Source organism: Nestor notabilis, unplaced genomic scaffold, assembly GCF_000696875.1.
Source record: "Nestor notabilis isolate BGI_N333 unplaced genomic scaffold, ASM69687v1 scaffold14060, whole genome shotgun sequence".
Classification (NCBI taxonomy): domain Eukaryota; kingdom Metazoa; phylum Chordata; class Aves; order Psittaciformes; family Psittacidae; genus Nestor; species Nestor notabilis.
The window spans coordinates 34,198-57,718 of NW_009910749.1; the positions used below are offsets into that span (position 1 = coordinate 34,198).

The 23,521-nt window shown below is 40.3% G+C and overlaps 1 protein-coding gene across 1 annotated transcript in view; it reads left to right on the forward strand.

The window, feature by feature from the left end:
• The window catches only part of FAM129A (family with sequence similarity 129, member A), a gene marked incomplete at both ends in the record, with an annotated part of 34,373 nt that overhangs the window by 5,158 nt on the left and 5,694 nt on the right, over positions 1-23,521 (forward strand). Inside the window, 5 exons of the mRNA XM_010011503.1 lie at positions 13,554-13,669; positions 19,462-19,566; positions 19,665-19,827; positions 20,790-20,977; positions 21,234-21,395. Of these exons, the coding sequence (XP_010009805.1) occupies positions 13,554-13,669; positions 19,462-19,566; positions 19,665-19,827; positions 20,790-20,977; positions 21,234-21,395 (734 nt within the window). The remainder of the gene's footprint in view (positions 1-13,553; positions 13,670-19,461; positions 19,567-19,664; positions 19,828-20,789; positions 20,978-21,233; positions 21,396-23,521) is intronic.

Here is a 23,521-nt window from a genome sequence, read left to right on the forward strand (position 1 = left end):
CCATTCCCATAGTGAAAACAGACATTACGGTATATTACCGTGTAGGTGTGGAGAGGCTGAGGGCTAGAACACCCAGCAGGCAAACACCCAGTCACGGGTACTATAAAGACTGTTTCATGGCTAGGTTAACATGGGTTGGAGGCAGAACACACCTTCACTTGGCAACTTCCAAATATCTTGAGTTTCAATAAATATTCTTTACATAGCTGCCGGAGTAACCTGAATTCCCATAGCATGCCTGAGGGCAAGGCCAGCCTCTGATTTTCAGTTCTGATTAGCTTGGTTTCAGCTGAGGTGGTCATACAGTATTAAAGTGTTCTGGAGCCACGCCTTTGCTCCTCACTGAGGTTTGGTAAGGAGATGGGGATACAATCAAGTTTTCCTGGCACTGTTAGTCCTCCATGACTTGACTTGACGCCTGTTCATTAGGTTTGGGTTTTTCATTTCTCTCTTCTGGAGCAAGTGTAACAGGCTTTACAAAGCTTTTGGCAGCCTTATTTTTGCTTAAAGTTCAGCACATCACTCTAGGGGCCGATTCCGCATTGGCAGAAGCTGGGACTAGATGACTTAAATAGGTCTTTTCCATCTCCAGTGCCTGTGAGTCTGTGTTTTGTTATATTTCATATGGCTCAGCTATTGCTTATTTATGCATCTGTTCCAGGATTTATTCCTCTCAGCCTTTTCTGTGGTCAAGTTTTTATCTGACCAAAGATGCTTAGTGACACTGGAGTGCTTAATGACACTGGAGTGCTTTCATCAAGGCTTATACTTTCTGTCCTGTTATTTCTGCTCAACAGGCTGACTGGTAGGTAAACACAGTCTGGATTAAGACCTAGGAAATGCAGCTAGAAAAATGGGAGCAATTATTTTCTGGATTTCTTGGAGTTAAACTATCTTCTATAAACCTAGGTGCTGCAAGCAGAAAAATTATCACCAACAAGCACCCCAGTAACATTAACTCTGCCCTTGGAGTGAATTTCAAGGGCTTTTTTCAAGGACTTCATATTGATTTATATTCATTCTCATACATGTTGTTACTTTATTAATAGTTTTAAAAGCCTTATTTGCAAAGAATTCTGCCTATAAAAACAGATACCCAAACAGTCTGACAAAGTTATAGGCATGTGCAGAAATACAATGGATAATAAGGCTCATGATACAAAATTTGACTGAGCTCTTTTATTAAGTAAAATTGAAAAGTGAAAAGAAATGTGAAAAATCCTTTGAGTTTGACTGTGGAATATAATTCAGAGGGATAAGGAGTACCAGCCAAGGCAGCACTTGCCCCATCTCTTCTAAAAAGCACTGAGTTAACCTTTGCCAGGGTAGATTTGGCAAGGGCAGGAGAAATACAGATCTAATGTCTGATCAGAATTTGCCTTTCTGTCTTTTCTATAATTTGCCACTTCTAGAAAGTAATGTATCACACTGGCCTTTAGCCAAAAACTTGGAGGAGTTTTTGGTTAAAGTCTGTTTTCTCCCAGGAAGCAGAATTAAATAGGGTCTCTAGCGGAACAGAAAACTGGAATGAATTGGCATGTGGTCATACAATGGGAGCTGCTCTGGCGTTCAGCTCTTTCCTCTTTTTAGAGTCACTCTGTTTTAACTGGTCCAGCGTGTGTTTCTGGGTTTTCTGGTCAGAACTCATGGTCGGGAGAATAATTACAAAAGCATTTGGATTTAGTGTCTCCACTTCTAAATATGATTCAGATGTATGTATTGGAGGTTGTTCTTCCTCCTCTGCTCCCCCACCACCACTACCTTCCCCACCAATTTTCCTGTTGTGTTTATCGTTTATACTACTTGATAAGGGTTTGAAGGGCCAGTGATTTCCTTCATATAAATGGAACGTGTAGATTTTTTGCACCCTTCTTTAATATAGTTTAAGTAAAGCATATTTAAAGCCTTTACAATGAGCTAAGCCAATCAGGACCTGATTGGTCATGGCTTTAAAAATATTCCAGCACAACCAGATGCATCCGCTGAGACTCTCTGAATTACCGTCACTCTGAAAGTTGCTTGATGGATTAATCTGTGTACAGAAATCATCCCAGTTCCATGATTCATCTGGGCAACTCCCGCTTTGTGCTTTGCAGGTTGGCTTTTGTGATGCCTCAGGATTTGGGGAAGGGATCAAATGCTTTTTGGGTTTTAAGCTTTGAGGTCATGTGATTCAGGGAGGGATGATTAATGAAAACACAAGTTCCCAGGGAGCAGTAGAGGAACCGAGACAAACTGGTAGATGCAGAGGAGACCCTGACCTGGCTGCTCCAGTTCTCAGAGGAGGGGGCTCAGTTTATGAAACTCACCCAGGTGGGCCACCAGTGGCAATCCCCAACTGCCAGGCAGTCTACAGGGCAGTTGTGTAAGCGGGTATTCGACCCATGGGATGGAGGTGAAGAGCATTTGGAGATTGTATAAAGCGTATTATTTTCCAGGAGGCTGGAATATGTGAGATTTATTATGGGGTATTTAGGGAAAGGACCAAAGGCAGGAAAAGGGAAGCATCAAAGTGGAGTGGAGAGGAACAAGTGTCAGATAACAGAGGGGAAAAGGGCATAAATGAGGTCAGTTGGGTGTAAATAAGAGGCTGGTCAGTATGCTTGACCCACACTTCATCACCATGGTTTGTCTTGACTTCTTACTAAACTCCACTTCTAACTACTTTCTAGGGTGAGTGTGCTTTTCAGTGTGTATGTTGGGGTCCTAAGTTCCAGCAAGTAGAGAAGGAGCCGTGGGCTCATAGAAGCGCCACAGGTTTGAGGTGCTAGCACCTGGAGGTATGTGTGTGAGAGGTCCCAGTCCCAGCAATAGGAGAAGGGACCACAGGGCACAGGGTCCCATAGGTGCAGGGCCATTATCTGATGAGACCATACTGCTTCCCTAACAAGCTTCCACTAGCCATGCATGTACATAGGCTTCACTCACTAGCAAACTTCAAATTGGACTATCTGGCAAGTAGGGGAGGAGTTGTCTGTGCTAGTGACCAGAGACATTATAGGACTGGGACCAGTACTGGAAGGACCATTGGTCTGAGCCAGCTATCAAAGAGACATGAGGGTTTCAGAGTTACTGCTGGGGGGAATGTAGGTCTGAACCTGCTATCAGTGGGGGCAGGTGCAGAAGGATGTAATGAGATTTGGCAAATCAAATATAAGCCATGCTTGCATTTGAGTCCCTTTACTGTCTGAGTTCAAGTTAAATGGAAAAGCAACATTTCAAAATTGCTTTTCACCATTCAGTGTATGACACTTCTCCTGTGAAAATTAACGGCTGTGTAACTTTTCTCCCAGGAAGAAAAAAAGATGACTGTAAATTTGCATACTCATTACAGAGGTGCTACTGTGTAATTGTGGCCATTATCTCAAAAGCTCCATCAAAAAACTTCCTTCCCTCCAAACTGCCCATTCTTTACCAACAGCTTTGTAATGAAGGACTTCAGTGGGCTGCATTAGAGAATGTTGTGTGCAGCTTGAAATGCCACTATTCATTTCTCATTGAATTTATTCCTAAGCATAGGATATAAAACATTATAACAGGCATATATGCTGATTTCAAAGCTTTGTGGCTTTAATCAATGAGTATGAGAAATGAAAGGGTGAGTTAAATTAGTTAAATGACATGAACATGCATATAGAAAGATAACATTGAGGGGAAGTCTCTAGATACATAACGTGTCAAAAAATGTTCTTTGCAGAAAAACAAGCCAACAGATACAGAGGAGTCAATAGTAAAATAATGTGATGTAGAGTAATACAACCTAGTGATAGCTCTTGATGAGCATAGAATCATAGCATAGTTTGGGTGGGAGGGACCTTAAAGATCATCTAGTTCCAACCCCCTGCCACAGGCAGAGACACCTTCCGCTACACCAGGTTGCTTGAACACTGCCAGGGATGGGGCATCCACAGCTTCCCTGGGCAACCTGTTCCAAAGTCTCAGCACCGCTTTAGTGATGAGTTTCTTCCTAATATCTAATCTAAATCTATTCTCTTTTAGCTTAATGCCATTCCCTCTTGTCCTATCAGTACACGCCCTTGTAAAAAGTCCCTCTCCAGATTTCTTGTTGGCCCCTTTACATATTGGAAGGCTGCTCTGAGGTCTCCCTGGAGCCTTCTCTTCTTCAGGCTGAACAACCCTAACTCTTCCAGCCTTTCTTCGCAGGAGAGGTGCTCCACCCACTTGTCATCTTCATGGCCCCCCCTCTGGACTTGCTCGAGCAGGTCCACATCCCTTTTGTGTTGGGGGCCCCAGATCTGAATGCAGTACTGCAGGTGGGGGGTCACGAGAGCAGAGTAGAGGGGGAGCATGCCCTCCCTTGACCTGCTGGTCACGCTCCTCTTGATGCAGCCCAGCACACGGTTGGCTTTCTGGCTGCAGGCTGCGAGCGCACGCTGCTGGCTCATGTGGAGTTTCTCGTCAACCAACCCGCCAAGTCCTGCTCCTCAGAGCTGCTCTCAATCCAGCCTCTGCCCAGCCTGTAGCTGTGCTTGGGGTTTCCCTGACCCAGGTGCAGGACCTTGTACTTGGCCTTGTTTTTAATCCTTTATGGTTTTATGCCTTGAAAATCTGCATGAATATTCTTCCGAATGCTTTTTTAATTTTCCAGTATTTTAGGAGGTCTTCTCATTTCCTGTACAAGGTTACCAGCTACTGTGTTTTCACTTAGTATTTGCTTTTAAAAGTGAAGAAGCCTGGCCACTTGGTGCTCGGGTAGAGGGAAATCCGTGTGGAAAGAAGGAAAATACAACTAGCTAATTCTGAGAGATGTGGAGATTCACTTCATGATTTTGTTTTCTTTCATCTGGTTAGATTTCACATCCTTATCTTGATGATCAACCTCATGACACAGGAAGCTAACGTACTTTAAAAACCATATCCTGTCATCTCCAGTTTCACCGTAAATAACACAAAAAATTACAGAAATAAATACATTAAAGAAGTACAATAAAGAAATACTTTAGGTAAGAGACAAATACAAAATGTACTTCTAAGGTCATGCGGGGCATTCTGTCACAGCCTGGCTATGTCACGACAGCTTCAGATTCTTTTTTCTCCATCTCTGTCTTTTAGCGTTGCTATTAGCTGTGTCCACATTTCCTTTTTCAACTGTAAGTTTAGCTGGCAGTTGTTTGTCTCATAATTATTTCTAGCTTGCCTATGTTACCTGAGTATAGTACACGTAGGGCTTACGAACGCTTGGACTATAATTCAGAATAGTTACTGAGGTGTTGATAAAGGTTGAAAAGATTACATTAAATACTTAAGCTCAAGGATGCATATCTCCATAGAGGAAAGCAGCTGTCACAAGTCCAAATAGGACTTTGGAAAGATTTCTGAGTCTTCATGTTACAAACAGGGTGGCTTTTTTTCTCTGGAGAGAGCAGCTGAGGAGAAAGATTTTTTGTTGCCTTTTTCAGATGACATTCGGAAGAACCAAGTAAAATAGAACTGAGGAGGAAATAGCTTTTTTTGACATTAAAGAAAAATGTACTTCTGCACTGGGACGAAAGCAAGACTTTTCTGAAAGTTTACATGATTATTTAGGGTGGGAAAAGGTACGAATGAAGACAGAATATTCAGGCCTTTGACTGCCTGACTCAAATTCGGGATTTGTGTGTTGCGTCCTCTCACTGCAGCTGCTGCACTTTGACTAATTAAATCACTTTATGGTTAATAAGATCAGATCTCCTGTGATCTACATGAGTGACTGGGACCAGTGGTCTTTTACCAGATATCTGATATGCAAATAGACTTTTCAAAACTGATGTGAAAACTTGCTTAGAAACATGAATGCAGTCATAACGTTCAAAACCATTTTGCTATAAATATCTTTGATGAGTCTTGTGGGGTGCTACGAAATATATGAATATTTTAGGACACAACTTAGAAAGCTTTTATATAATTTAGAATATTTTACTCAGAATAAGGCTGGTTTTCCTCTTTCTGGGATGTTTTTGCTCTACAGCATCAGTTCTTTCAATCAGTGTGGCTTTTGCTTTTCCAGTAAGTATGCTTGCCTATACCAGTGAGGATTTTCAGTGTGTAGGAGCTACATTCATTCTGAAACATCATGATTAACATGTTAAAATCCTAACTGTGATTTCAGTCTGTGTATCTCTTATCACCTCCGTGCCTTGAGCTGCTTCTCCTTTTTCTTATAAATTACCAAGCATGGGGTAGTGCAGAAGAGCCACTGTGTTGTGCCCATCACCCGAGCCTATTTTAGGAGCTGTGAAGATACTAATTTCTGGGGGTTTAAGGTTGTATTCAGGCTCCAACTTCAAAGTTCAGCAGCAGAAAAATTCTCACCTGCACCAGGAATATGGTAGCTAATTTGGAAAGCGTTTGGAAATTGTCACTGATAAATGATATTGTGATTCTTTGTGTTTATATTGTGTACTTATGTTTTAGATTGCGAAACGTAAAGCTGCTGGTTGCAGCAGAGGGAGGTTCCCTGTCATCTGTCTTGTACTGCTTTGAATAGCTTTAATACAGGCATTATGAGCTGCAAAGCAAATAGTTAAACCAGCAGAATGTTGGTTTGATGGTCTTGGAGGGAACTTGCACTGTAAAACTGTATTTACTATAAATACAGTGTATTATTGCAGGGTTGTATCCTGTTTGGAAATGACCTCATCTAGCTTCTGTTAGTGGTTAGCAGCTTCATACCACATGATCTATGCATAATAGGATAGTACATCGCTCTCCGGAAAACATCTGAGCTATAAGGTTGATGCTTCTCAGATCCAGTACATTATACTTCATTCTTTGGATAATAATGATGGATTTGGATAATCCATTTGGATTATCCAAGTAATAATTGGATAATAATATGACAGGACTCCATCCTGCAAAAGTAAACTGTGTGTCCTTTTATTCAGAGGATCATTCCAGAGATGCTGTAGTCATGCTACTGGGCAAACTATCTTTTCCTGAGGTCCAGTTCCCAAGCTGTCCTCATCTCCCCAGGTTCACTCTCATTTTCCGAACTGCCACCGTCTTTGGGTTGGGACTGTTTGCTTATTTTTTGCAGATAATAATTTTCAGAACCTTATTTTTGGAGTTGATGGCGCTGCCTTTTCTTACCAACCTTCTGAAATACCTTACAAACAATAGCTCTTAAAATGTGCTGGGAACTCAGGTGGTAGCTTTTTGTCATATGATAACATGATCAGATAGTCTTGCCCTCTCTTAGCCATTCTCTATGTCCTGTCTGTGTGATGATATTACTCATACACCCTATAGTAGAAAGCTGCTCATCATTAACCAGAAACTATGTGAGCAATGGACAATAATCACTGCAGCCCCTACCCACAGCAAATAATTCACAGGCAGGTATTACCAGAAATGCTAGAAAAAAATGCTATTGCAGGAAACGTGCTACAAAGATCACTTGTAGAAAGGGAAGTTGTTCTTCATTTATTTTATTTGATAGACATCCCATAACTGTGGTGTTGAGAGGTTGGCAGAATGGTTCCTTAACTGCAGGAACATCTAGCTGATGTTCTGCAGCTGCATTCACCCCAAATCCTTTGATGGCTGGCAGTGTGCAGTAACTTTCTTTGAAGTACCAGTACAAGAGATGGAAATGTCCTATGTATTTATATGGTTAAGACACCATAGATTTTTAAAATAGCAGCCTTTTCTTTCAGCAGCCTCCTAAGAACTAAATTTTTTGGTATTTTTAAATCAAAGAGTATATATAAAGGAAAGCAGAGGAAAAACAACAGTCTAGATATGTTTGAAAGAAACAGATGCCAAGGTGAGAAAAGGATGACTTGGAAGGATAAGAAAATTGAGAAAAATGTAATTTGCATTTCCTAGCATGAAATCTCTTCCACTGAGAGTAGCAGTGCCCAGTGGAAATAGTAAATGGTGGAAGCACCATCTTTTGAGACTGCTAAAATCAAATATAAGACACATAAAAATAATTTTCAGCTTTATCCACCTCCTACTACTACTTGTAGCATCACAAGAAGGAAACCCCTTCACCAATATCTGTACAGAGACTTTTGTCCCAGAAAAATGCTATATAAGGTGATCAAGAAGAAAGAGCTGCAAAGCAGATGTTTTGGTGCTGCCTTCACCTGAGCCAGTTTTCCACCAATTAGATAAAGAAGCAAGGAAATATTACTGTGAGATCACATAAGATTAAATGTAGTTTCTACTAAATTACCATATTAATTTCCTTCCAGTGGCTGTCTTCCTGCCTTCCCTACTCTTTAACCAAAGTCAGCCTTTGGTTTTTGAAGACTTGAGGAGGTACTCATGGTCCCTGCTGTCTTGTAGGAGGGAACTACAAAGTATAGCAAGTTGTTAGCAACTTACGTTGGAAAGAGACATTTGACCAAAGCTGCAATTATTGAAGATGGTAGGCAAGAGCCAGGCAAGGCTACCTTCACATCTATGGGCCTTTACATGATCATCTCTTATAAATACAGCCATAGTTGAATGCCAGATTGCTTTAATATCAATTATAGTTACCTGCAGAACGAATTCAGGGACTGTATGGAAAATAATATTCACTGAATGCAAAATCATTAACAAAACTGTAGGCAGCTCTCCAGCTCAGTAACATATACACAGATGTGAGAGCTGCAGGAAACAGATGAACCCAGGGTGGATTACTTCTGAGTTTTGGTAGTCAGCTGATGTGTGTTATGTCAGAATCAGCATTTCTTTAATTAAAACCCGTGCTCTGTGAGCTCAGACTTCTGGATTCTGTTTTAACACTTGTTCATTTAAGTCTTTGGGCCTCAGCCTTTTGTGAAATGTCAGCCAAAAAGCTTAGATTACTCTCAGTGTTTTAGCTTGCTTTGGTAAAGCACTTTGTCCACAGTCAATCCCTTCACTACTATTACAAATAAAAGTAATAAATTTATTGTAAGAAAAGCCCATATGGGGAAGGACGTTTAGTGTATTGCAGTAGGGGCACTCAGTTTGTCTTGAAGAATGACATACTCAGTTTTTAAACATCATAAAACATACTGACTGCAGTTACTCAGCTCTTCAAACAGTTTGATACAGTAGTGTGGTTGCTGTGTGCAAAAATCAGTGAGTCCCAATTTTTAGCATTAACCAAGACACAGAAGGGAACCACTGGTGTCTCAGTAGAGCAAACCACCCCATCAGTTCTGGGAGGTGGAAAATTCTCGCTGTCTGAAGTCCCACGAGAGCTGGAGAAACATTTCCCTGGTCTTCCCAAACACAGACTTTTCCATGCAGTTGCATGAGCAGTAACAGAAATGAGCTGTGCTGAAACTTATATGAAGACTTAACTGTCACCGTTGCATTTGTTAAGGGGGTAAATGTTATGCCATGTGTCTTCAAGCACCAATCGGGATTCCTGTTGTTTGATGCCCATTTCAGCCTCTTTCATGCTGCAGTAGTGAGTTTGAATAGTTTCATTCATGACAGTTATTGTTCAGAGGGGCACACAAATATTGATACGGATATTGATATAGCCATTCAATATGGCTATTGAAATACTCACTTTTTAACAGCTAGCATGGCAGGTTAGTATATGTAATGTTAAAGAGGCATGTGTTGCAATTAAGCAAAATAATCAACTAAGCAGTTGAACATCAGCTGCTTTTGATCTTTCTGTTACAAAGCACAGCAAGAGACCCAATTCAGCAGTCTGCAGTATATACAGATACAGAATCTGAACTGAAATATTCAACTACAGATTTCATATTATTTGGATTTGCTGAAAATCCACCATTTTAGCTAGAGGCAGTGATTTCTGTGGCACTCATCCTCTCTGGTAATGATGCCTATTTATAGAAGTTTTTGCACAGAGGTCTTCAGTGTTTTGATTGATCTAAGACCAGTCAGTCTACGGCTGTAGACAAGACCAAAATCACGAGGGCAGTTAGTTTCCACTGCTGCCTTTAGATACACAGAGGAAATGTTAGTGAGTCAGAAAAATTGTTCAGATAGCTTTTCCCAAGAGGCTTTTAAGCAATGTGCCAGCAACATGTCCGTCTTCAAACAAGGGTGCAGCTGTCCTGCCTTGGGTGGGAGAGCACATAGGAACTTGGGACTGAAGATTTCCTCATCCCTCGCCTGTACGACCAAATACTCACCTGCCAAGTGACAGAGAAGGAGCTGCAGCTCATTGCCTGGAGCACCTTGTTAGGAGACTGCAAGTCCCACAGCAGTCAAAAAATTGAATACAGCTGAAATTAGGAATGAGGCACTCTAAGTTAACACTTCTGCACCTGGTGTAGTATGCTTGGGTAATTTTTTCAAGTGCAGACCAGCCTGGATTAAGCACGTAACATCAGTCTAGGTAAAGCCTCACTGACTTTTTGCTGGAGGACATTCAGTAAATTTTATGGCTTTGTATGGGAGTTGGTTAAGGATGACCTACAACCACAACTGCACCAAGCTCCCCTAACAAGTTCCATTTTCTATAAGCAGTGGTGATAGATGCATCACTCATGATAGGTGCCAGCCAGATTTGTTGAAGGGGAAGCCCTTGCAGGGGCATTAAGGAGAGTGAAGCACGCATCGTTCTTTCTTCTGCTCTATCAGGAATAATTACTCCTGATACCACTGGGGTTTTCCACCTGCCCTGTTTGCAGCTGCAGTGTTTGCTTCCATCTCCCACGCACCATCTTCACTCTTGCACGCAAGCAGTGCTATCCCAACAGCTTATTCATTGTTGTCCTTGCTTTGCTGTGGCATAACAGAGCTGGCTGCCAAGCCAGCCGTGGTCCTCTAGCCTTTTCATAAGCTGCTAGATCTGATTTACAGAAGCTCTGTCTCTTCCCTGCTGAAATCTTGGAGGATGTGTACCACAGCTCGTTTCAGCTTGGGTACAATTCTTTCTTCTTGAGCCGTGTCCATGAATGTGCCTCTGTCTTGTGTGCCTCCCTAACAGCTTCTGCACAGGCCAATGCTTGCTGGATCTAGTTGTTCAGTGCCTTATTGCTGATGCAATCTTTTCCTCCTATGGAAAGTGGGAATGAAATTGCCTAAATTAAGCAATTGTAGAAGCCTTGAAGGATAAAGCTTCCTTTCTACTTCGAGCTGTTTTTATAGTAAGACTGCCATAACTGTGGTTTTTTCCTCCTTGTTTACTGGCATAGGAAAGAACGCATGATTGGAATTTTATGGTACTTGCAGCTTGATATTTTTCCTATGAACTATTCAAACGAATCGCTTTTGGATTTTTAGCACCTTCTTCCCATTTCTCTATGGAATGAGGACAGTCAGAACAGCCAATATTCCCTTGACCATGGAGTTAAATGAGTTTGATGATCTTAGAGGGCAGACTCTTGTCAGCACTGGTGCATCATCATCTCAGCAGGTCCAAGATCCAGCCCTTTGGATGATCTATTGTCCCTTTTGGTTAGGAGCACAGCTGTGAAGAAGGAAAACATCTGAGTCATGATCAGAGAGCTGCAAGAGCTGCAGTTTTCCCTTTCTCCAGCCAAGCCTGGCCCTCTTCTTGTCAAAATATTCAGAGTTTAATTCTGGGAGGACGAAAGCTTTCATATGCAGTGTTCCACCAGTTTCTCAGATGGAATACTCCATTCTTTCACTAAAGCTGCTATCTCTTGGCAGTGAACAACCTGACTTAAACTCTTTTACTGATATTTTAGCATCCTGTTTTGTGACTTGCTATTAAAAGTGCTATAAATCATGGAGGTGGCAGTGAAGGTATGGTTAGGATTTTACCTGGCTATTTTTCTCTTGTTTGATCATCGTGTGAGCTTGAAGAAATTGTGTGATCTCTCTGGACCTCCAAATACCTGCAAATCTGGGATGGTATCTAGAGAGTGCCACTGAGAGAATGTTTACTACACCACAGTATGTATAACATACCTTCCTGAAGTAGTAATTATGCTCAGGGGACACTCTGAAAGGGCAAATTCTGACATTTGGGCTCTTAGAAGATCTGAAACCTCACTGCCTACCATTTAGATAAAATCTATTCGGTGCTGTTTTCAAGCAGCAGCCAGAGTGAAGCACTGATGAAATTAATTGTATGTTTCAGTAGCTTCCAGTTTTGTATAAAGCGTGAGGTAGCTGACATTTCAGGCATTACTGCAGTTTTAATCCTTTGTGTTTCCCATAATTTGTATAATACCTGTATTGTCCTTGGCATGTATGCAAGCCTCCTATAAAGCTTCTCCAGAAGTTCCATGCACAAGCCAGAAATGTCTTGCTTGACAGGCAAGACTTGAGAATTTACTCTGACTCTTCACATAACAATAGTTTTTACATATCAGTATCTTTTAAAATAGCATACTTACCTTTCAGAGAATTAACATTCTTTCCTCCTTTCTTCTTAATGTGTACAGAACAGGATTTCAGCTGATAAGGCTGGAGGTATATAACCTTGAAGGGTGGACAGTAAATCATTGTGGCTTTGTTTTTCCCTTCAGATAATCCTCACAATAATCCTGAAGCTCAGTTTCACAGCAGAGACACAGCACTTGAATTCCTGAAGTGTTTCAGTGGTGGTTTTTCTTACTCAGGTTTGTCAAGCAGCCTGATTGCTCTAAGGAGCTTTTCCACATTTTGAGGCAAAGGGACTGTTTCTCCCCAGATCATGACCTGCTGTGTAACTGCTGTTGCAGTCTTAATTAGTTGTGGGTTTGTACACTCTCATGTGAGGGAGAGTGCTGGCTGCAACTCTCTTGGAAAGAAGTTGGAAGCAGTTTGGAAAGAACAAATTGTCTGCGATGTGATTTCTGTTGCACGACTGGTCAACTGGAGTTTGTAAGAGCAAACTAGCTCAGCCACTTCTGAGGTTTTTCCGTGCTGTGGTCTCATTAGTACTATAGAGTGTCCCCAGGCTACCATCCTGTTCTTGGGAAAAGCTACCATCTAGCAGCAGTAGCTGTGGATGATAACCAGATACTCTGGAGCTGCGGTTAAACATTCTTGAAATATTTAGGGAAAGCAGCACAATTTTGTCAGAAGTTTTTGTGCTTAATTGGTATGAGCACAGTACTTACTTTGTCCATGAAAAATCATCTTTATCATCAGTTCCTGAATAAAAGAAAATAAAAGATTATTGGGGAGTGTTAACTCAGGGTTTAGCAATTTATCAAGGGCTTACAACATTCCACAATCAGCTGACTATGACTATCTCAAATTCTTAATTCCTATCTTAAATTAAAGAAGCAGAAGCTCCCAACTCTTCATCCTGATATGGACTGTCAAAGTCTTCTTACATTGCTCATCAGCATAAAGGCAAGGGATGAGCTTTCATATGTTAAGGTCTGCCTTATCGAAGTCTACCACAGACAAGGCTTCTTACCTTATCATGTGCTCCATATTAACATTTGCTGGTGTTGGTTTAATTTATCATCTTAGATGGGGTGGTAGTTCATACACGCAGTGCCATAGTTAACATTGCGCTTCTAAATCTTAATGAAAGCCCAAGGTCTTCAGACATTCAGGTTTAATAAACCATTTAAAAATATTACTGTTAGATGCACATGGAACAGGAAAATGGATCAAAAAAAGATGGTAGTTTTGTAAAGATTATTTATGGGTAAATCCTTTATGTTACTTTGTGTTTTCTCTAGATTTTCTCAACCAGGCAACGTATGAAGTTGAGGCATTCTTAGAAGCCATTCAGTTCTTCCGGCAGGAGAAAGGCCACTATGGGATGTGGGAAATGATAACTGGCAACGAAAAAGAGGTAAAAGAATATCTTCCTGGTATCTTAGTGGCTTTGGATATGTCAGCTCTGAGGATAGTGAAGGTTGTAAAGCCTCTTGGAAAAAAATGGCATTTTAAAAAAGAAAATCTGGTAGGTAGAAATGCCCCAGATTTCAGGATACTTCTTACTGATATGTAAAGTGATAATTCTTTTTTAATAAAGTCAATTTTGAGTTTTTTGCTAGAAAGTGAAAGAAAGTGTGCTATGAACTAAAGTTGTTGTGTTGTCCTAGATGTAGGGATGACCACATTTCCACAAAAAGCTCATGCATCTACTTTAATTTTGTGCCATGGGGTCACTGAGCACTCATCAGCAAATACTTTAGTACCAGCTGCTGGGTGTTTTCCTTGATGAAATCTGGCTTCCCTTTGGGAAAATGGAAAAAAGCTTGATGGAGAGTTCATGATCCAGGGTTTTGTTTTAAGAAATCGGATTATTCTTTTAGGAGAAGTCTACCTTTGAAATGCTGCACTACAACAAAGCACTTGCTATTATCTCTCTATCACATTTGCTGCTGTTTACAGTTTTAATAAATTAGTGACACCAAAAGCAATACACACAAAACTCAGAACTCATGGTCTGCATGTAGCAGATACTCGCTGTCAGCTGCATTGTGCTGTGCTCTGTTTTTTATCTTTCATGAAAGCTGTTTTGCAGCTAAGAGATTTTTTTCCTTCTGTTGCTATTACCTTTGTTACTTAACACAATACTTTCCTGCTCCTTGTCCTATAATGCCTCCAGATGCCATCATAGGAGATTAGGTTTCATGAAGAACAGAATAGCAGCTAAACAAAAATTTTGAAGAACGTCTTCATTTTGCTTTTCCCTGTACTTTGGGGCTGAAGCTTTCAGTCCTGAGTGGATAAACTGGTATACCTACTTATTATGCCAGACTTCTGAAACAGAGTCTTGCATAGTAACAGTCACACTTAAAACACCAGAAATTTGTGTACTTCAGTTCTTCAGAAATGAGGTGCTAAGCTCAAGGTCTGGATCCATATATGGGCACCTGAGCAACTAGCTTTGGAGCACTGATGGTAGCTGAAGTAACTCCACTGATCCCTCTGGCATCACTCCAGATGTCTTTTAGTGCAATTGAGCCATTATTTGGGCCCTGATTTACAAATTTTTTCCTAAGCACTGAGCACTCATCAGCAAATACTTTAGTACCAGCTGCTGGGTGTTTTCCTTGATGAAATCTGGCTTCCCTTTGGGAAAATGGAAAAAAGCTTGATGGAGAGTTCATGATCCAGGGTTTTGTTTTAAGAAATCGGATTATTCTTTTAGGAGAAGTCTACCTTTGAAATGCTGAAGAATGTGGAAACTGGGGAAGAAACTATAAACAGTGTCTGTCCCATCATGTCAGGGATTGAGGTTTCCTGCTAACATCTAATAATTCCTTAGTAGAAGGAGTTCTATCCTTCCAGTGGAGGGAGTGAGGGTTTCCCTCTTCTCCCCTCCTCCCTCAAGTTATGTAGCTGTTATAGTGCTAGTTTCATTTTACTTTTTTTTTTCCTATTGCTTGCCAACTACTTACTCATAAACCTCAAGAGAACTGTAATCAGAAGACATCCAGACTAGTTATGCTATTATCTTCTTAGTAATAATTCATTTTGTAAGTATAGTTTGTTCTCATGCCTGCTTTGACCAAATATAATAATTATTTTAGGCAAATATCCAGGCTAAGTGAGTGGTTTGGAACAAGCAAGCTACAATTTGTTGCTGTAAAAATCTCTGCAGAATGCCAATAAATATATTCCCTGACATTAATTTATAATGACAGAGTCTCTACAGCATTAGCTCACGCCTAGGTACTGCAACATGGATGTAGTATTACCAAGTACCCAGTCACTTGGCTGAAGATTTACTGATTTATTTTTTTTTGTCGTAAAAGTTCCTTTCCCTGGTTTTGTTTTTGTTCTTTTTCATTTTTAAGGTTTCATTATTAACAAAGGATAAATTCAGTAGCAGATGGTATTTCTGTACGTTAAGTGCCGAAATACTGTGTTAAACCCAGGCAATTATCAACAACACTTGTTATAAGCAGCAGCAGAGCCACATAGTGAGAGCACTAAAACACCCCCATTTTGTACTAGTATAACTTCATCGGTAAGTACTACATGAATGTAGAAGTAACATACTGGTAAATCAAGGATAGCTGAATAAGGGATTAAAAAACCCCAAAACTCTACAGTGCACCTTTCAGTACAGAAATATAAAGCCAATCCAGCACTCCTAAAAATGTGCTCACATTCTTCAGAATATGTTTGATCCATTGTCATGTTTATTATTTGGTCTGCGGTGCTCCAGTTTGGGTTATTCTTGAGATTATTTTTAAGTGACCCATTAGTTTAGGACCTGAAATCGTCCATTGGTTTTGACAGGTATTTGAGTCAGCACAGCTGAATTGAAAGTGGTGGTGTGGCATAACCTATAACTACTTAAGTTACATGAAACAACAATAATAGGGTATTGCATGTTATAGGTATATTAGATGTATATTAATGTCCAGAAATAAAAGATGTCCCTTTCTCCTCTGAATTATGAGGGTGAGTAATGACTGAACCAAATACGGGGCTGAGGTCTTTAGTTCAAAATTGCTTGAAGCAGAGAAATTCAAGAATCCAGCATATATCCCCAGCAGTGATAGATGCCTCCACAGGAAGCATGTTCAGAGACCTGAGATCACAAAGAAATAGCAATAGGGCAGGTCCTAAGATAAACTACTTACCTCTGTTTGCATAGTTTGCCTTATTGGCCAACTTTTGCTGCTGAAAGGAAAGTGTAGGAGAGAGGTCTCACAGCTTTCTCAGGCCAGAGTACCTACAGTGTCCATAAATAAAAAATGGAGTGGAAAGTCTAGACTCCCAAAATCAGAGCTCTGTCTGTAACTCTATATATTTATTGACAGTTTGGTGCATCTGAGTGGGATGGGCAAGGAAGACATTGTAGTTCAAATCTACGCAGACGAGCTTCAAACACTAGATTACACACTGATAGAGTGTGTAATTCTAAAGAAAACTTCTGAACTGGGTACCAGTAACTGAAACCAGGCATCCGTCTCACACCATTTAATTCTTTCTGTATCAAAGAAAGAATTTGATCCTTCTTCTGTACAAAGTTGGGTGACGCTATCAAGAGAACCACAGAACCAGAGAACAGTTTAGTTAAAAGGGGTTATCTGGAGGTTATCTTGATCAATCCCCCACTTAAAGAAGAGCCAACTTTAGGGGCTTTGTGCAGTTGAGTTGGAGATGGCATGACTTGTTCCCATGATTGCCCTCATGGTGAAAAATATTTCTTAATACCTGATTACTATTTCCCTTGTTACTACTTGTAACCATTACCTTCTTCCTTTCCCTGGCCATTTCCAAGGAAAGTCTGGTTGTGCCTGCCCAACATCCTCCATATTGAAGTTGTGGACAGCAACAAGGTCTCTCCTGAGCCTTATCTTCTTAAGGCTGATCAAACCCAGTTCTCTTCGCCTCTCCTTACATCTCGTGCTCCATCCCCCGATCATCGTGGTGCGCTCTGCTGGATTCACTCCAGTGTGCCAAGATCTGTTTTTTACTGGAGAGCCTCAAACTGGACACCACTTCAGATGTGGTCTCACAAGTGCTGAATAGAGGAGAACATTCTCCCTCAACCTGCTGTTGCCCTTTGCTGCAAGGGCACCCTGCAGACCAATGTTGAATTTCTTTTCCACCAGGATGCCCAAGTAATTTTCTGCAAAATTGCTTTCCAGCCAGTTGTCACCAGCCTAAACTGATGTTCAGGGTTGTTCCACCCCAGATGTTGGACTATGCATTTGCTTTTGCTAAACTTCATGATGTTTTTGTCCACCCGTTTCTTCAGCCCATCTAGGTCCCTTTGAATAGCAGCCTTGCTTGCCAGTGTATTGACCACTCCCCCAAATCGGTATCATCTGTAGTCCCAGTCTGATGTATTTTCTTTCTAATTGGAAACATCTGACAGACTGAATTGCCAGTTAGATGCTGGGATCACAAAGGGTGATGTATCTCTTCTACAACCACTGAATCCTGTTTCAAAGTGAAAATGTTCTTGAGGTAGAAAAGTACTAAGTGTCAATTTAGAAAAATATAGCAATGATAGACCAACCATATACATACAGAAATAATTAAAAAATGGGGCAATGACACTTTTTCCTCAGTTTCTTTACATTCCATCACGAAACACTCTATGTGTAGTAGCCCCTCTGACACTTTTCTTCCCTCTGCCTTTCTGCTGTGGTGCACTTTGTCATAGAGTGTCTTCTTAGGTTTTCATTCAAGAATCTGGAGGTGTTGAGAGGAAACTTTAATGTATATGAATCTATGAATCCTACAATGCGAAAGTTTTATTGATTTTAGACTAGTAGAGTTGTCTTTTAGTGACAAAAGAAAGTGCTTGAAAATTTTTTTCATGAACTCCAACAGCTAGCTATTTATTTTGTCCTTTCTGCCTCATGATTAGGCTGGAGCTAATGAATCTTTGGATTGTGTTACACATTTAAAAAAATCAGATAGAGTAGAATGATTTGATTCACGGGTTACCCACATTTCTGGGTTCCATTTCTGTCCTATATCCTGTTTTTCTTAGAATCATAGAATAGTTAGGGTTGGAAAGGACCTTAAGATCATCTAGTTCCAATCCCCCTGCCATGAGCAGGGACACCACACACTAAATTATGTCACCCAAGGCTCTCTCCAAACTGGCTTTGAACACCACCAGGGATGGAGCATTCATAACTTCCTTGGGTAACCCATTCCAGTGCCTCACCACCCTCACAGTAAAGAAGTTCCTTATATCTAATCTAAACTTCCCCTGTTTAAGTTTGAACCTGTTACCCCTTGTCCTACCACTACAATCCCTAACGAAGAGTCCCACCCCAGCATCCTTGTAGGCCCCCTTCAGACACTGGAAGGCTGCTATGAGGTCTCCACGCAGTCTTCTCTTCTCCAGGCTGAACAGCCCCAACTTTCTCAGCCTGTCTTCATACGGGAGGTGCTCCAGCCCTCTTATCATCCTCATGGCCCTCTTCTGGACTTGCTCCAGCAGCTCCATGTCCTTTTTATGTTGAGGCAACCAGAACTGTCCACAATACTCCAAGTGAGGTCTCACAAGAGCAGAGTAGAGGGGCAGGATCACCCCCTTTGACCTGCTGGTCACACTTCTTTTGATGCAGCCCAGGATACGTTAGGCTCTCGTTCTTTTCTTGTTTGAATTGTGAAGTAGGTGCTTACCTAAAAAAGTGCTGGAGATTCACATTGGTACCATAATATCTTTCTTTTCTTGCACAATTATCTTCCTTTCAGAGCATCCTTTGTTTTATGACTTGTTAGGACAATTTCTCTTTGATGATAACCCCTCTCAGCGGGTGTAAGTATCCCAGAACAAGGTCAGTGTGGGGAAGCAGCAAACCAACTTTATTGATCCAATTGCTCAGTTGATATCAATCATTTTATCTCCACTGATTTGCACATGGTAATTTCATAATAGCATGCAGTAAATTTTAACAGGCATCTTATTCATCTGTTTCAATTGTTGCATAGTCTCTCAAAGTCTTTGAGTGAGAAATGCTTCAGATGAAATTCATGGATTTTCCCTCAGGCATACATAATATTTTAAATCCAGTGTTCCTGGCAACCTGGGATAGTAATTGTATTTATTTGAGGTTGCCTGTGTTTGCACATCACAATGTGATGTGAGTGCTCAGTTTTCAGATGAAGAATAGTACGTGAATGTGTAACTTTAATCATCTGACTATATAGATCCTGAGCAACCTTGTGATGGAGGAACTCCTGCCTAACCTTCAAACAATGATCCTGCCTAAAATGAAAGGAAAGAGGAATGATAGGAAGCGGGCCTGGTTTGGTGTAAGTACTGGTATTTACAGAGTAGTTATTTCTCATAAAACCTTGTTGTCTATGTGGGCTGATTCTAACCTATGCTTCTTAATTTAATTTGTGTTTAGATCGTAGAAGAAACTTACGGCTTAGTTCAGCAGCAGGTGTCAGAAGGATTAAGTACCTTGAAAGAAGAATGCAGAGATTTTGCAAAAACTCTTGAAGGAACAATTCGTTCAGACATGGATCAGATTCTGAACTCCAAGAACTTCTTAGCTGGAAAAATCAAAGGTTAGTGGAGGAACAGCTGTGTTTTGCAGCCATTTTTGAATGTTTTCCGTTGTGTTGCTCAAATTACCAGATGTCATTGTTTTGAAATTCTCATGTGTTTTGAAAAATCCAACTGGAGACACTAATTTTCAGAAAACAAATGCTTTGAACCTCTGCTGCCTTTGATGGGAACTGATACCTGTGGCCACTGTGTCTGTGAAAATACTAGGTCTTCTCAAGCTGGAGGTAGAGCTGACAGGTTGATTAGAGTTGCTCGTTCTGCTTTCATTTTTATTTGGACAGCCTTATGTAATGAAGATACCAGGTCACATGAGCATAATTAAAAGCGTAGTGGTTTTGACCTGATGTCTTGGAATGTGCCACAAAACCAGATTCTGGTTATGTGACAAATTCATAAGCTATGAAAGAGTACTTAAGCTAAAGGGCTTCTTAGGTACTTTTAAACTAATGTGAAGTAATTATAATTTTGCTATGAATATAAAAATGAGTGTAAAAAGCAGGCAAAACATTAGTTGATGTTGCTGAAGCTAGCAAATAAATAAATGATAATTTAGGAGCTGTTTTGATAAAACTCAGGATGTTCTGTTGGTATTCTGACATACCAGACCAGGATGCTTTTGGTGAACTATAGAGTACCAAGTTTGGATGCTTCCTCATAGAGTCTCTGTGGCCATGCTCTGTGTGAATCTCCCAGTATGTATCAATACTTAGAGCTGCTCTTTCTTCTGCTCTCACAATGCTCCTAAGCTGCTAGCATTTGATTAGGTGGGGCATGGGAAAGGTGTTTTATTGTCACTCATAAAACTATATACTCTCCTTTCATCACCTTCTTCATCTTTGTGGAGGTGTGACTCCAGGGAAAAGCAGGGAGTCATTTAATTCATTGTAAAGTAAATCAGATTACTTTTTCACTATATCTCTTAGTAGCCTAAATGCAACCGTTGTATTGTCTGACACTCTAGCCACTGTTTCTGAGCCTGCCCAGAAGTGCTGCACAGAAAATATCCAGCCATTTCTCACGTCCATATTAGAGGAGCTCATGGGTCCGGTGAGTTCTGGATTCACTGAAGTCCGCTCACTTTTTGATAAAGAAGTTATCGAAATCATCCAGGACTTCCAGAAGACAAATGATATCACGAAGCTAAAGGAGGTAAGACAAAAATATATTTGAAGCCTTTTATGTTAGCACAAGGGCCTTCTAGCTAGAATTTGATTGACAGCAGTGTTAGCTTTCCCAGGTCGTAGTATGTTAGCTCTTGGGTTTTTTGTTTAGGAAGTCTTGTGGTATTTGTGCAACTAGAGTGCAGATATTAGAAATTGGTTTAGGGCCACCGTTCAATTCACTTTTAAAAATTCACCTCTGGTGGCTTTCTCTTGAAACCTGTTTTTCCTCCACTGGAATGCAGAACATGGATCAGCTTATGAACCTGCCATTCAACTCTGTGAAAATGGAGCCCTGCTATCTGAAAGTGAATCTCCTCCAGGAGCTGCTTCAAGACCTCAAGAGTCGCTTCAAGGTCTACCACATTGATTTTGTGATTCAAAGGACACAGAACTTCATGCAAGAGGTACTGTAACATCCAGTTTTTCCTCCTGGGAGAACAGGTTAATTTTGCCCTTCTAATGTGCTTCAAAGTAATCTTGATTAAAAAGCTGTGCAACAGTCCCAGAATATCAAAGCACAGATAACAAAACCTAAGAAAGTCACAGCTAGAAGCTGTTTGACATTTACATTTGTGAGGACACGTGTGTCTTTCAACAAGGCTCAAAAGTTTTGGATGGATCATCTCTTCTCCTGCTCTGTCATGTTCTGAATTCTTAGTACCCAAGAAAGTTGTGCTTGTAACCAGTGGAGTGCTAAAATGTACCTGATTTACATTCTCAAGGATTTAGGAAGGGTCTTTCTTATATATATTTTACCAAAATGGAACGTCTCTTCCTTGGTAGTTTATTTTCTCATTAATATAAAGTATGGCAATTAAGAGTAGAAACTGGCAATTACTTGGACAGATGACATCTCAGGATGTAGCTGCATGTAGGTGCTTTAAACAAACTTCTCATTGGAATGGTTGAAGTGTCTACATCATTTCAGATGGAAAACGAACTCCTCTTTTCCCCCTCTAGTGTGTATTGGTACAGGCTATAATTTTGCTTTGCATTTATTTCTTCTAGATGCCTGGCCAGAAATCTATTAAGAGCTGGCTAGTAGACTTCTTTTGATTGCCAGATCACAAGACAGATTCGGCCTTCTAGCTCTAAGTTGAATCCTGTGATTTTAATATGCAGTTGAGAAACTAAATAATCTAGTTGGTAATCTTATGAAATGGAGCTGGTCCAGTTCTGTGGAATGAGAGTTGTAAATATGGAAAGGAAGTCTCTAGCACAGTGCTGGGGTAGGGTTTTCCTAAAAGCAGATCTTCTAAGTACAGCCATGATCAGCACCCAAAGAATTACTTAGAAATAAAATTCTGATTTCATGTCTGGGTCTTTCAGGGGGACCATTCCAAAATGCTGCCAAATAAAATGTCTTTCAGTAAGTGAAGGCTATGAGTCAAGATAAAGAAGTAGACAAAAAATAGATCCCATACAAACCACGTGGTGTTTTTTTCTGAACAGAACATGAATCAAAATGTACAATAAAGAAGTTAAATTAAAGAACAAGTTCTAAAAATGCTGTTAATGCTTTTCTCTTTAAAAGACTCGTATCTAAAAAGGCTGTTAATGCTCTTCTCTTTAAAAGACTTGTATCTAAAAATGCTGTTCCTGCTTCTCTTTTTAGAATGCTGGTATTTTTCTCAGAAAAATAGCAAGTAGTTTCACTTTGTATTCACGGACATTTATTTTTTTAACAAGTAAGGTCAGATATGCCTATGCTCATGTAGTCTTAATGTAAAAGAAGCATTTGGCTCGGGTGGAGGCTGGAGCAGAATTCCTTGGTTTGGGAGCTTGGCATCCTCTAGTGGCCAATTGTAAGAAATTTGGGAGCACAGTGCTCAACTGGCGTAAAAATAAAGCAGCTTTAGTGACTTCACCAGAATTACACCAGTTTATCATTTGCTTCAAATAAAAATTGAGATAAGAAATGAGTATTTAATCTTTTAATTAGCCTCGGACTTAACTCTACACTGATCCTGTCTTTTTCTTGTATCTGAGGTTTTACAGTTGCATGAGTTTTTACTGTACAGCCTTCTGACACACACACAAATTGAATAAATCTCCACCTTCTGCATTATACAGCCTGTATAGTCCAATCCTACATTATCTGCAAAGTCAGTTATAAAAACTGGTCTTCAACATTTGTCACTGTTAATTTTCATTCACGAAGATGTACTAGTTAAGGAGGAATTAAAAGCATGTCTTATCCCTAAGTGTGTACATATTAATTTACAAACTACAAGAAGTCCTATATTATATATGGCTGACTATGTATGTTGACTGAGATGGCCCCATGTGATGCAAAGGAATATTTGGCCAAATGAACAGCCTCCCTGTGGATATCCCTGTACTTTTTCAATCAGATTATATTAAAATTTGAATGACAACACTTAGGTAAAAAAGGCAAAGCCTTATTAAGTAGAACTAATTAACACTTGCAGAACTGTTTTTTTGAAATACGTTTTCAGAATAGTGGGTTTAATATTTTTAATGAATCTCTGAGTAACCTGAAAATATGGCAAATGCCAGCCTACCTAAC